This window comes from Anabrus simplex, chromosome 2 (genome assembly GCF_040414725.1).
Source record: "Anabrus simplex isolate iqAnaSimp1 chromosome 2, ASM4041472v1, whole genome shotgun sequence".
Lineage (NCBI taxonomy): Eukaryota > Metazoa > Arthropoda > Insecta > Orthoptera > Tettigoniidae > Anabrus > Anabrus simplex.
In genome coordinates, this window is record NC_090266.1 from 961036413 (window position 1) to 961050810 (window position 14398).

The 14398-nt window shown below is 42.9% G+C and overlaps 1 protein-coding gene across 1 annotated transcript in view; it reads left to right on the top strand.

Annotated features, from left to right (window-relative positions):
• cold (coiled) overlaps window positions 1-14398 on the top strand; it is a 97633-nt gene that overhangs the window by 59069 nt on the left and 24166 nt on the right. The window contains exon 3 of the mRNA XM_067139590.2: window positions 8824-9002. Coding sequence (XP_066995691.1) covers window positions 8824-9002 — 179 coding nt within the window. The remainder of the gene's footprint in view (window positions 1-8823; window positions 9003-14398) is intronic.

Sequence of the window (14398 nt, forward strand, 5' to 3'; positions counted from 1 at the left end):
TTAAAGCTAGGCTTCATCAGATCCCCGATCATCATTGTCATAGGGCAAGTCTGGTGAAGCCTTGTAAGAATAGAGGCATAACCTCTATTCGGGTTTTTGAAGGACCATCCTCCGAGTGACCAAAGGCGATAGGCACTCATTCCCGCTATTACCTTAACATATAAATGTAAGGGGGGAAAACCTAGGATGGCCTCCATTGCACATAATGGTGTAGTATCCAGTGCCCCTGTTATTCCTAGACACGCAAGTCTTTGGACACTGTTTAACTTGGTGCTCACAGTTTTACTCTCTGAGCCTGGCCACCAGACTATAGATGCATAGGTGATCGTGGGCCGTACAATGGAGATATAGAGCCACTGGACCACCCTAGGTCTTAGGCCCCAAGTCTTCCCGACGGCCCTGCGACAGGCCCACATAATCTTGCGAGCCTTATCCACCTTATGATCTATATGTTTCTTCCAACTCAGTCTTGCCTCAAGGATTACCCCTAGGTACTTAACCGAGGTTGTCTTAACTAATTTTTTTCCGAATAGGAAAGGCTCTGACAGTCCGTCTAGCCTCCTCCTCCTGGTAAATACCACGAGCTCCGTCTTATCGGGATTAACCGACAAGTCTGTCTCGTGACACCATCTTTCCACCCTACGTAGAGAGCTCTGTACGAGTTCGGAAACCGTACTGGGGAAATTTCCTACCGCCATCAGGCTTATGTCGTCTGCATAGCCTTGGGCGTATATTCCTCCAACATTTAACCTGGTAAGTAGTTCGTCCACTACCAGACACCATAATGTTGGTGATAATACTCCTCCCTGTGGACACCCCCTGTCTATATTAGCTCTCAACATTACAGCGTTGAGAGTAAACAGAACTTGACGGCCCTGCAGTGAGGCCATAATCCATTTTATGAGCATACTGCTCACTCCTCTTCTCTCTAGACTACGTTCTATGGAGCCCAAAGATGTATAGTTAAAGGCCCCTTCTATATCTAGGAATACAACCATAGCAAGTTGTTGCTGATCCAAGGCACTCTCCAGCCTAGAAACCAGCTGGTGTAGTGCCGTCTCAACCGACTTCCCTGGTTGATATGCATGTTGATGAGAATGCAGGGGAAAGTCTCTTAATACTTTCTCCCTGATATGTCTATCCACCAGTCTTTCCAAGGTCTTAAGTAGAAAAGACGTTAGACTAATGGGTCTATAATCCTTAGGTCTAGTATATGAAGACCTTCCGGGTTTAGGTATAAATACCACCTTCGCCTGACGCCACAAGGAGTACACGTACCCCATAGTGAGACAGGCTCTAAAGATTCTGACCAGGTATGGTATAAGGACCCCCCCCCCCCCCCGCCTCCTGAAGAAGCGCCGGGAAGATCCCATCCACACCTGGGCTTTTGTAAGGGGCAAAGGATTCTAATGCCCACTTAACCCTTCTTGGGGTAACAATCTCTGCGGCTTCCCTCCAGCCACTTTTATCGGGTCTGAAGGATCCGCTCGATTCTACCTCACTATTCGTGATTACCGAACCTGGAAAGTGGGCATCAAGCAGTAAGCTCAGGGTCTCCCCCTCTGTGGATGTGTATCCACCAGAAGGAGTCTCCAATGAGCCCAGCCTTGCCCTTCTATCCAAGGTTAAAATTTTATGAAGCCTTGCCGCTTCATGTTGACTTTCAATGGAGTCACAAAATTGTCTCCAAGATTTCCTAGAAGCCTTCTTGACTTCTGACTTGTACCTTCTTTGTGATTCTTTGTAAGAATCTAGGCTTTCTTGATCCTGAAGTTCCCTGTATTTATTCCAGAGCCTTCGTGTATTTCTCCTCAGGTGTTCAAGATAACTATTCCACTTGAAGCTTCCTGTTACTCTTTTTGCCTTAACAATAGGGCAGTTTAATTCATAAGAGGTAACCAGTGTCCGTGTGAGAAAACTCACACTGAGCTCCAGCTCCTCTTTGTTTTTAATTGTATTTGAGGGTCCTCCCTCCAGTCCCCTCCTCACGTCCTCCCTAAAAGATATCCTATCGGTTCGTCTAGGGTTTCTGTAAGACGGGATCTCGATGGAGCCCTCTATATAAAACACAATGTGTCTATGATCTGACAAGGAAGGCTCCAGAGAGACCTTCCAGTCTTTAAATTCCTGCATGATTCCCATGGAACCCAGGGTAAGATCTATGATCCCTTCGCTCCTATTATTAATGAAGGTAGGGGTATCACCAATATTCATGATCTCAAGATCAGTTGTACATAGAAATTCTATGAGGTGCTCTCCCCTTCGGTTTGTATTTTTACTTCCCCAAATGCTATGATGAGCATTGGCATCACTTCCTTCTACGAGGTTTAATCCTTGTTTCCTACAGTATATCACCAGTCTCTTGAACTCCTCCGGCGGGGGTGGAGATTCAGAGTCTCCTGGGAAATATGCAGAACAGACAACCAAGTCTCTTGGCTGTCCGCCCTCTTCATATCTCATTAGGACTGCTACTAGGTCTCTAGTAATGAAACCCTGTATAGCCCAAGCGTTATGATCCTTAACTAGTATACATGCTCTAGGCTTCTCCTCTGCTATTCCACTGAATAGAGTGAAACCTGCACAATTTAGTCCCATGATATGTCCCTGTCTAAGCCAGGGTTCTTGTATCAGGGCGACCGAAAACCCGCCTTTCTGGATACTTCTATTAAGTACCCTAGAGGCCGCTATACAATGTTGTATATTTGCTTGTATGAAAGTAATCATTCTTTACTTTCATAGAATACTTTACCTTATGCGGTCTCCGGAACTTGCAGCTCCGTCTCCCGCGATGGATCCTGGGGTTTGGCTGGCCCCGGTTCCTGTCCGGGCTCCAGCTCTTCGCCCCTGCTGGTCTCGGTTTTATCTGTGGTGGGGTTGGTCCTCTGCTTGTCACGCTTGCCCTCCACTAATGTGAAGGTAGCCACATGCACCCCGCAGAAGATCTTCTTCCCCACCACTTTCTCCACATCCCTGGAGTCCATGCTGACCACAAGGCGGACGCCTCTCTTTTCCTCCTTGCGGTCGTAGACCCTCCAGCTGGCGGGATTTAAGCCATGGTTCTGGCGTGCCATTCTTCCCAAAAGGACGTTATTGTCCTTTGGTTGTCCTGGTATCCAGACCATGACTCTCTTGTAGGAAAGGAGTTTGTCCATGCCCACAATTGTGAGCCTGGCTCCTTCCCACGGTTGTATACCTGTAACAAGGCTAGAAAGCCATGCTACAGTTTCATTGTTTTCCGCTATGATGACGGCCGCACCCCTTGACAGATAGCAGTCCAGGAACTGAGGCTTAATGGGCCCCTGCTCCGGAAGCTCGTCTATCAGATTGGTGATAGCCTCTTCCACAGCTTCCACCTGTTTCTCGGATAGCTGCTGGTCAGGATATCCCACAGGTACTATGGCCATCCTGATCCCAGCTTTAGCTATCCTGGCGTACTCCACTTTGGGTCTCTTGCGGGTCTGCCGATCTTCTTCTGGGGTTGCCCCCGACAGAAGTCGTTTCCCCGCTGGCATCTTAGTGGGTGGGGTCCTCTGTGCCCTAGAAGCAGAGCCCTTTTCAGGGTCCCGCCTCTTGTGCCCATTGGATCCCTCCACTGTTGTCGCTGTTGTGGTAGTAGAAGTCCCCTCAGCCCCAGGAGTTAGGCCTTCTTTGGCCTGCTCCCGGGCCTTTAAGGCCTTCTTGTACCTCCTCTTTTCAGCGCCAGAGCGCTGTTTCTTCTTCTTCTTCACCTGCAGATTGCCCACCTCTTGAGTGAGCCCTCTAACTGTTGAAGTCGTACTGTCCGAGGGTATCTCCGAAGAGTCCCCTTCGGTTGTTGTTGTGCTGGTATTTCTCTCGGAGGCCCCAGAAGAGCTCTCCGGTTTATGGGTGGCTACGGAACTCATGTAGGTCCCACGAGTAGCTAGGGAAATATATGTCCGCCCAGGCAGAGCCCCGCATACCTGGGTAAGGCTACTTACTTCGAGAGGTCGCCAAGTATCTCGAAGGCTCCGTTCAAGACACATCTCCCATGTGCCATGCACCCCATCGGCACGGGTCGCGTTACACCTTAGGGTTGGGCGGTGCTTTAGCTTCCTCCTCCTTGTATGCCGAATGGTTACCCAATAGGGCTCCATTCGGCATCGCAAGAAAGGAGCTACTAGTCCCCCTCACCGCGAAGAGGATCTTCAATTGAAGAGGGTAACCAAGGTTAGCCCCCTACAATTGTAGAAGCACACACGAGGGGGTAATAAATATTAAAAAAGACAGTCACCTTGGTACAGGTCATGAAGGCCCTTGGAGGAGTGGAATGTAAAGGCTTCCACCATTGTTAACCGCGGCACGTGATGGGGTAGAGTGGTTAGCTCTACGCCCGGCCGCTTTTGCCCCCAGGAATTAACCTGGTACTCATTTTTTGGTTTTTTTTTTGCTAGTTGTTTTACGTCGCACCGACACAGATAGGTCTTATGGCGACGATGGGACAGGAAAGGGCTAGGAGTGGGAAGGAAGCGGCCGTGGCCTTAATTAAGGTACAGCCCCAGCATTTGCCTGGTGTGAAAATGGGAAACCACGGAAAACCATTTTCAGGGCTGCCGACAGTGGGGTTCGAACTACTATCTCCCGAATACTGGATTCTGGCCGCACATAAGCGACTGCAGCTATCGAGCTCGGTGCTACTCATTTTTGGTTTAGGCTGAGTGAACCTCGGGGCCATATGCACCTCCGGAAGTGGAAATCTCGTTTCTTGAATTTTACGAATTCCTGACGGGGATTCGAACCCACGTCCTTCCGGGCGAACTGAGCACGCCTTTACCGCTTCGGCCAGGCAGCCCCTTAATAAATATTGAAGTTAATAAAATGCTGAAATAAAAGAATGAATATTTAATGTAAAGTATATTGATCATTTACTTTCTGGACGTGCCACTCTGAAAGATCGTATAAATAAAATTCTGGGGGGGTCTGTTGTCTGTAATGTTATTTATTTCGCCAAATTTTGATGTATTTATCCGTTTTAGGTCAACCCAAGATCATATCAGTAGTTTTTAGCTTTTGTGTCTGTTTGTTCCACCATCACGGGTAAACGGCTTAATAGATCTCAACAAAACTTCATATTTATAGTCGACCCATCCATAAGGAGGTTTCGACATGCATATCATTTAAAAATCACTGATTAGACTGGGATTTTATAGGAACACTAGAAGAGTTTTTTTAAGTTTTCTCTTCCACTGTTGATTATATATCGACCAAACTTCATATTTAGAGTCTACTTATTCAGCAGCATGTTCCGATATGCGTATCTTTTAAAAATCACTGAACAGACTAGGGGTTTATAGGAAGATCAGAAGAGATTTTTCATTTTTCTTTTACACTCTTGATTGTATCTCAACCAAACTTCACATTTAGAGTCTACCCATTCAGGGCCAGGATTCGATATACATATCATTAAAAAATCACTAAACAGACTGGGGATTTATAAGAAGGCTAGGAAGGCCAGAAGAGTTTTTTTTCATTTTTCTCTCACAGTATTGACTATATCTCTACCAAACTTCATATGTACAGTCTAATCATCCAGGACCAGGTTTCAATATGCATATCATTTAAAAATCACAGAATAGACTGGGGTTTTGTAGGAATTAAAGAAGAGTTTTTCAATGTTCTTTTTACACTATTGATTATATCTCGACCAAACTTCATATTTAGAGTGTAATTGTCCAGGAGCACGTTTTGATATGCATATCATTTTAAAAAATCACTGAGTAGACTGGGGTTTATAGGAAGACAAGAAAGGGTTTCTTTTCAATTTCCTCTTACGCTATTGATTATATTTAAAATCTGCTTATTACATGTGAAACACCCCTTCATTTTAAGTAGATTTTGTTATGTACATAATTTCGCTTACTCTTCAAATGACAGAGAAAAATACTAATTTCTACAGTCTTCATGCTCTGCAACCAGTGACGGACACCCTCGCACACCTACAGTTATTTGAAGTATCCATAACAGGAGAAAATCAGAAGATGCATAATATTTCTCTCAGCTTGAAAATTAACCCCACCTAATGTATCTGAACACAGAGGAAACGTGAGGTAGAACCTTTCCTTTAGTGTCTGTTTGTATATTCCTATAAGTGGAAAACTGGTGGACTTATTTCAACCAAACTATTTATTTGGAATCTACTCACTCTGGATTGTGTTATCAGGTGCATATGATGTTATGATAACCACATAGAGTTGGTATTTATAGGAAGATTATTCTCAAATATTTTCGTTGATATTAGGTCTATCAAAAGACTGTATATAACAAACTTTCAAGAATTTGTTATTTCCGTTCCTTCTTTGCCATGTACGTATTTATCGTACGATGGATAACAACACAGATGGTTATGAAAAATTGGATTTTTAGTCCAAGGCCCGTGGGGTATGTCGCGCATGTCACTTCAAGGTGGGTAATGGGAAAAACTAAAGAGCTATTTTACTCTTTTTGGTAGGGCAGGTATTAAGAGAGGTATCATCAACGTCAGAGCGCCACTCAAGTGGTCAGAGATACAATATGCAACCTGTGAACCACGGAGAATTTCGCACAACTTCAGACCAGGAATTGTACCGTACAATAAATTCGGAAATCATCCATGTTCTCTCTCGACTTTGTTCAGGTTCATATTTTCGTTACTGCTCTGGGCTGTCGCAGGAAAATATCATTTTAACATGTCGTATTAAACGCGTCAATAGAGCCATGTTACTTTGCATAAATTTCTGAAGGAAACGTGTAATGCACTGCAAATTCCCGTGCAAAGAAGGGTACAAATGCTAGTTGTAAATAAAGTATTAACCTTAGTGGCACATTTTATGTAAAGAAACCTGTTGTACTGGAGCATAAAGCAACGGAATGGTTGAAAGAGTGTTGCAGAAGAAAATACCTCAGTAAGGGTTCTCTAAATCTCCGTTGAAGTGTTATTTTATCTCGTGTGTATATTGCTTGCAGCATTATGATGTAGACCAGAGGTGCTCAGCTGGGCGCCCGTTGAGGCTAGCCCAGTGTGGCCGGTCTGGCTTGACGTATATGTGGGCAGCAAGATATTCCAGTTTGATTTATACTGCACTCGATTAAATCAGTGATAGTTTTATTTTCTTATAATTATACATTCAAAGAAAATGGACACATTGCAATTTTTGTATTACAATTTACAATGATGCACAGTTTAAAATTACAAGCTACGATTTACAATTCCTTGGATGGAAATGACGGAATTTCCATTAAGAAAAGTCATTCATTCAGCAAAACATAATATATTTACATAATTCAACAAGTTTAATGCTTAATGCACAGTGTTGTAGTGTTATGTGACTTTTCCTGTTCACTGACTTCCTGAAAATAGTATTTAAAACTTACCGGGCGTCTGATTATAATAGCTAGCCTCTAAATTACGAGCGAGTTTCATCATGGGTCAGGTTTGGCGAGGTCCTCTATCTTTTGTTATTTTCGGCCTTCATTTCAAAACTCGGGTATTGCCACAGTTATCGAGAGTAACTGGAAGAACTTCACCCAGCCTTCACAGCCTGTGACGTAACGACGTCACTGTGGCTGAATAGCATATGCTGATCGCCTGCGGGATGAAATACCCAGCGTGAGCATCTCTGATGTAGACAAACTAATTGCTACTGATACTAGAGTAAGATGTAATGAATGCCCGGTTCTGCGCTGCTAGCACTAGCCCATACTAATTCAGGGCTATACAAGAAACATCCAAAGCCATTGTGCTGTTTTCTTTTTTTCTAATAATAATTTTGCCAGGCTGAGTAGCTCAGGGAGTAGAGCACTGGCCTTCTGAGCTCGAGTCAGCAGGTTCGATCCTGGTCAGCCCGGTGATATTTCAAGGTGCTCAAATACGTCAGGCTCATGTCTGTAGATTTTCTAGCACATTAAAGAACTTGTGCAGCTCCTCAGCACCTCCAAAAACCATAAAAGTAGTTAGTAGGATGTAAAACCAAAAACATAATTAGTATGAAAATATATTCAAGTCGTCTTTAAATATTTTTCATGCTTTCGTTACTTATTTAACATTAAAAACAAAAGAATTCTTAGCAATGTAACTTTCTGAGGCGTACATTTATTCAGAAATGCACTTACGGTTTGAAAATCATTTTTAATTATTAAAGAGCTTATCCATTACACTTCTCCAGTAGTATCAGCATATATTGTTTTAGTTATCTCAAAAGTTTGAACTGGATAAGACAGCTATTTAATTTTGACGTGATTATCTATTAAGACACATCAAAATAGTTAAAATAGTTTGCATATCGCTGATAATCGTTGATGTATTAGAGCAACGTTAAACCGCTACCGATAGTTTAAAGGGGATGACAAATTTCTCATGTAAAGTGTCTTTGAGGCTTAAAAATGGCCTTTGGTGATGTACTATGATATATTTATTATTCACCTATATTTTGTTATTTAATACGTATGAATATTTGTCAGCAGTGCGTGAGAAGTCAAGGACAGCGGTAATTGTAAAATACTGTATGTGTTGGAAAGAGAAGGTGGTTGCCTTTTATATAATCTTTTGTCCATTTTTTTAATTTACATAATATTTTAAAATGCCAGGACATTATGGCCTTTTGGGTTTGTATTGTCCAACTTTAGCATTATCAGAACCATCATGGTCCACTTTTGAGAGGAAGTGTTCAGTTTCTGTCATTCCATAAGGCATAAACCCAAAAGGCTATCATGCTATATATCAGATCTTGGAAGCATTCATTAAAAGTTCATTTTAGGTTTGCGTGTTGTCATTTGTTGGTATATTGAGTTTTTGCTTTTGTGTACTGTATGTTAATCATCATTTTTCAGGTACGCCTTATTGGTCCCCACAAGCACTGAAGCAGTTTTACATTTCTAAAAGATGTGCTAAGAAATCAGAATGTGAAAGGATACGATCAAAACTCATGTCGTCGTGTACTCACGTCTGGTATGAAGATTGGAAATGTTCTGAATGCTGCCAAGGAGATAAATGCAATTTTTATGTTATTGTAAGTTTATTATAGAATTGTTGGTACATCTGCTGTCTTGATATACAACGGGTCTGTCGTAAAAACCTTAGCGTGGATTTTAAGTTTCTGTATGTGTAATACTATTTTGATCTCTGTTTGATGAATTTCAAATTGGTGATTTCATTGCAGTGGTATGGTTGGAATACAATTAATTAGAAGATAGAACTTTCACTGAACCTTATGAAGAATTTAAAAAAAGCAAGTGAAAAGCAGTTGAATTCCTTTTATGAGAACACATAAATCAAAAACTGAAGAAGTTAGAGTCGTGATATTTGGTATTTAGAAGATCCTTGACTATTAAAGAAACAATAATTTTTTGCCAGAAAATTCACTTTGGGGGGGGGTGGGTGAAATGAAGTGAAAAAAGTGAATTATTTTTATGGGGATACTTATATCTCAAAACTGAAGGTAATAGACGTTAACGTTGGTGTTTGGAATCTCCTTTAAACATAAAGAAACACGCCTTCTTTTAATTTTTTTGCCTACGCGCGACAATAGTGCTGGTCACATTGTCAACAATGACAATGGCAGCAGATGTAATTTACCACCAAGTAGCGGTCTTGCATCTTGCTGTGGGGTCCAGAACATCTATAATAATAATAATAATAATAATAATAATAATAATAATAATAATAATGTTCTGGACCGTCATCAAATATGCGGACTGCGCTGGAAACGGGTCCTGGACGGGTAATGACTAAGAATGTAGTCCGCCGGCGGGTTCAGTACTGCCAAGGCACCCAAGACGACACCACGCCGGATCTCCTGAAGGATTTGATCCATATTAAAAATGCTTATAGGAAAAGATGGCAAAGATTTAGGGACCAAACTGACCGGGTGGAATACCTGGTCCTAGCCCCGGAAGTACGAAATCGATTGCTGGAGAGAAGGATTGAAAATTGGGAGGAAACTTGCCGTAATCTATTAGGAAACGAGTCAGATCGCGAATTTTGGCGGATTCCCTTAGAAAAAGAGTCAGATCGCGAATTTCGGCAGATTATATATAAAACAATAAGCATTCAATTATAAATTTCAGTATAATACCGTAGCGAAGCACGGGTATCTTGCTAGTTTAAACATATAAACATAAAAGTAAGAAATTGTAATTCTGCAAAAACTAAATACCGGGGACAGATGCTAAGATCAGGTTACAAATTAGTAAGGCAATAGGAGTGATAATACTAATAATAGTAAAAAGAGAAAATATTAGAATAACAACAACAACTGAAGTACATAATAGATGAAGGAAAACCCATTCACACAACATACGCTCACTGACTCGGACAGCTGAGTTATATGTGCCCAGGAAAAACCTTCTGCAGGCAGATTTGAATGTATGAGAGGAAGTACAATGCTGAATGTCCATTGGGAGTGTGTTCCAGCAACTTGATGCAGTAACTAGAAAATAATGATTGTAGGGATTCCTTCTGATTTAGTAGAAGTTGAAGTGGGGTAGCAGAACGATTACTAATTTCTTGGAATGAGGAAATGAAACTAAAATTAGAAGATAGGTAAGTAGGAGTGTTCGTTGAAAGCAGCTCGTAAACGTGTCATTAGGTGAAAATTCCTTTGTTCATTTATGCGTAGTCATCCCAGTGTTTTGAAATATGATGTAACATGAGCGTCATGTCACAGTTGGAAGGCATATTGAGTGCATGAGTTTTGTGTTTGTTGAAATTTCAAAGCTTGTTCGGTATTTAGATTCACTAGTGCTGTATCACAGTAATCAAACATTGATTGGGAATAGGAATGTTTAACACGTTGACGACAGCGCATCGTTTTTCGAGTTTATTCATTAGGAACGAAGTGAAAAATCGATGATGATGATGCTTGTTGCTTTAAGAGGCCTAACATCAAAGGTCATCGGCCCCTAAGTGAAAAATCAGAGATACTTGAACTCTAATGGTTGTATTACATACTATTACATATCTTAAGTACGGCCTATAGGCGTTAGGGTGCAGTGTGTGCTGGGACCGCCCGGCGGATCTCGTCGCCCACAAGTAACGCATGGGTTTCGCGCACCCGCCGGCGACTTCACTGAAATTGGCGGTCTTTATGCAGCATTGTTTGTTTTGATCGAATGTAGTATTGTGAAGCAACATGTAAAGTGTGTATGCAGTTCTGCTGATATAATTCTTACTATGACTCGGTAAGTGAGCTGAATTTCTTACTTTCTTCCGTTTCAAATGAACCAAAGATATGTATTAATTATATTTTAAGACATATCGTATATTATATCGCTGCTTGGGATATCTAGTGACCAGTATTGGGATTTTTTTCCAGAATTAATGGCATGGATGTGGAAAATATTTCTAAATTACTCCAAGAGATTATTTCGGAGACGACAAGTTCAGGTGGCAGCTGTATTTCTTTTTTTCATTGTACCCATGTAGGATAGTCTTTTCTCCTTTAGTTCCTCAGCAAGTTCTAAGTCACTGCACCAGTTATCAGCTGTTATATTACGACTTAAGCTAAACAGAGGTTCAGCCATGCATTTAACCACATCAGCTGACTTGTTACTGATCCTGAAAAGTCTGTGTGGTTGCTTCCCAGTATAAACTTCTAGGTTATAAGAATAAAACACATCGTCACCATGAGACCTATCTGTGTCGGTGTGCCGTGAAGCAACTAGCAAGAAAAAAAAAGGAAGAATAACACATATTTGCATCACAAGTGCATACATTTTTATCCCTTATTTGTTGGGCTTTGATGGAATGTACTGGCGAAAAGGACACTTTCCATGAGAATCTGGAAGCATTTCATATAATTTCTGACAGTTGAGCACAAACCGGGAGAAAATATCACAAATTGGTGCTAGCCTGTCTTCTGCTCTTCTGGCTAACCTACTACCTTGAATGTCAAAACGTAGGTAACACATTAGAGTCTTGAACCTTTTAATATTCGTCACCAGGCTAAACTTTTCTACTCCATCTCCGTTTGTCTCCCATACTTCCTCTAGACTCTGCCTATTTCCTCTACAAGCTCCTGCTAAGTAGAAAAGTATTAAAAAGGCCCTTATTTCTATCACATTGATACTCTTATGTCTCTTTCCTGAACGAACTCATCTGTGATGTTGCTGATGTATTGATTTGTGTATTTGACTGCAATATCCAAAATTTCTTTGGTAACTAGATTATTCCAGCACTCTACTGCAGTTTTTGTCAACCTAGCATTTCCCATTACTCCAGGAAGGCGAGTAAGAAGATTGTGAGGTCTCTTTTCAACACTTCTCACAGGTGGACTATGACTCCATTTATTTATTACATCCTTTCCCGAAAAGTAATTGCTACCTGAAGTTGTTTCATCCTCTTCATCTGTTCCATTGTCTTCTTGATCAGTTTAAGAATCACCATCGTGGTCCTCTAAATGGTCTTCAGAACTTGTAGCACTGTCATCATCAATATCCTCATTCAGGTCTTCATCATTGTCTTCCAGATATCTCATTACCTCTGCAAGGTCATCAGATTCAGTCAAGTTGTACACTTTCATCGAACTTGACATCCTGAAGTATAAATAATATAATAGAAATATACATCGCGTTCTGGCACAACGTGCGTGACAAGCACAAGGATGGGTAATATTACTATTATTGAAAAATTATTAACTACTGCATTATTTCATTGTCAGGTAAGTAAAATAAAAGATTCTGATCAAAATAAATTGAGAACACCTACCTCATGTAATGGTGCACAATCAAGCGCGATGTGCCTGGCAGATTATTTTTGCAATAACGGAATGTGTGGAGGGTTAGTGTCCAACTGGCCAATATGGGCATGAAAGCCACACAGAAACAGGAAGCTACTGAAAGTTGGAAGTAGATCTGTCCCCGCAAATGATGGATACGAAATAAGAATTAACGCGTGCCTGTCAGAGCAGTTGCACCTGGCGGAAGGTTAATAGAGCCTACAATATCCCCATGTCACAGGAAGATTCCAGAAGAGATATACTATTTATAAAATAGCAACTACAATAGATACTCTATTAACTACATAAATACACTGACTGACAGAGCAACACCAAGAAGAAGTGGTTCGAAAGGGATGAAAGTTGGGGAAAAAACAGAGACGGCACGGACGAATAATTGATGTTTATTTCAAACCGATATGCAGGTTACACAATGCGCACGGCATCGACTCAGTAGGATGTAGGACCACCGCGAGCGGCGATGCACGCAGAAACACGTCGAGGTACAGAGTCAATAAGAGTGCGGATGGTGTCCTGAGGGATGGTTCTCCATTCTCTGTCAACCATTTGCCACAGTTGGTCGTCCGTACGAGGCTGGGGCAGAGTTTGCAAACGGCGTCCAATGAGGTCCCACACGTGTTCGATTGGTGAGAGATCCGGAGAGTACGCTGGCCACGGAAGCATCTGTACACCTCGTAGAGCCTGTTGGGAGATGCGAGCAGTGTGTGGGCGGGCATTATCCTGCTGAAACAGAGCATTGGGCAGCCCCTGAAGGTACGGGAGTGCCACCGGCCGCAGCACATGCTGCACGTAGCGGTGGGCATTTAACGTGCCTTGAATACGCACTAGAGGTGACGTGGAATCATACGCAATAGCGCCCCAAACCATGATGCCGCGTTGTCTAGCGGTAGGGCGCTCCACAGTTACTGCCGGATTTGACCTTTCTCCACGCCGACGCCACACTCGTCTGCGGTGACTATCACTGACAGAACAGAAGCGTGACTCATCGGAGAACACGACGTTCCGCCATTCCCTCATCCAAGTCGCTCTAGCCCGGCACCATGCCAGGCGTGCACGTCTATGCTGTGGAGTCAATGGTAGTCTTCTGAGCGGACGCCGGAAGTGCAGGCCTCCTTCAACCAATCGACGGGAAATTGTTCTGGTCGATATTGGAACAGCCAGGGTGTCTTGCACATGTTGAGGAATGGCGGTTGACGTGGCGTGCGGGGCTGCCACCGCTTGGCGGCGGATGCGCCGATCCTCGCGTGCTGACGTCACTCGGGCTGCGCTTGGACCCCTCGCACGTGCCACATGTCCCTGCGCCAACCATCTTCGCCACAGGCGCTGCACCGTGGACACATCCCTATGGGTATCGGCTGCGATTTGACGAAGCGACCAACCTGCCCTTCTCAGCCCGATCACCATACCCCTCGTAAAGTCGTCTGCTGGAAATGCCTCCGTTGACGGCGGCCTGGCATTCTTAGCTATACACGTGTCCTGTGGCACACGACAACACGTTCTACAATGACTGTCGGCTGAGAAATCACGGTACGAAGTGGGCCATTCGCCAACGCTGTGTCCCATTTATCGTTCGCTACGTGCGCAGCACAGCGGCGCATTTCACATCATGAGCATACCTCAGTGACGTCAGTCTACCCTGCAATTGGCATAAAGTTCTGACCACTCCTTCT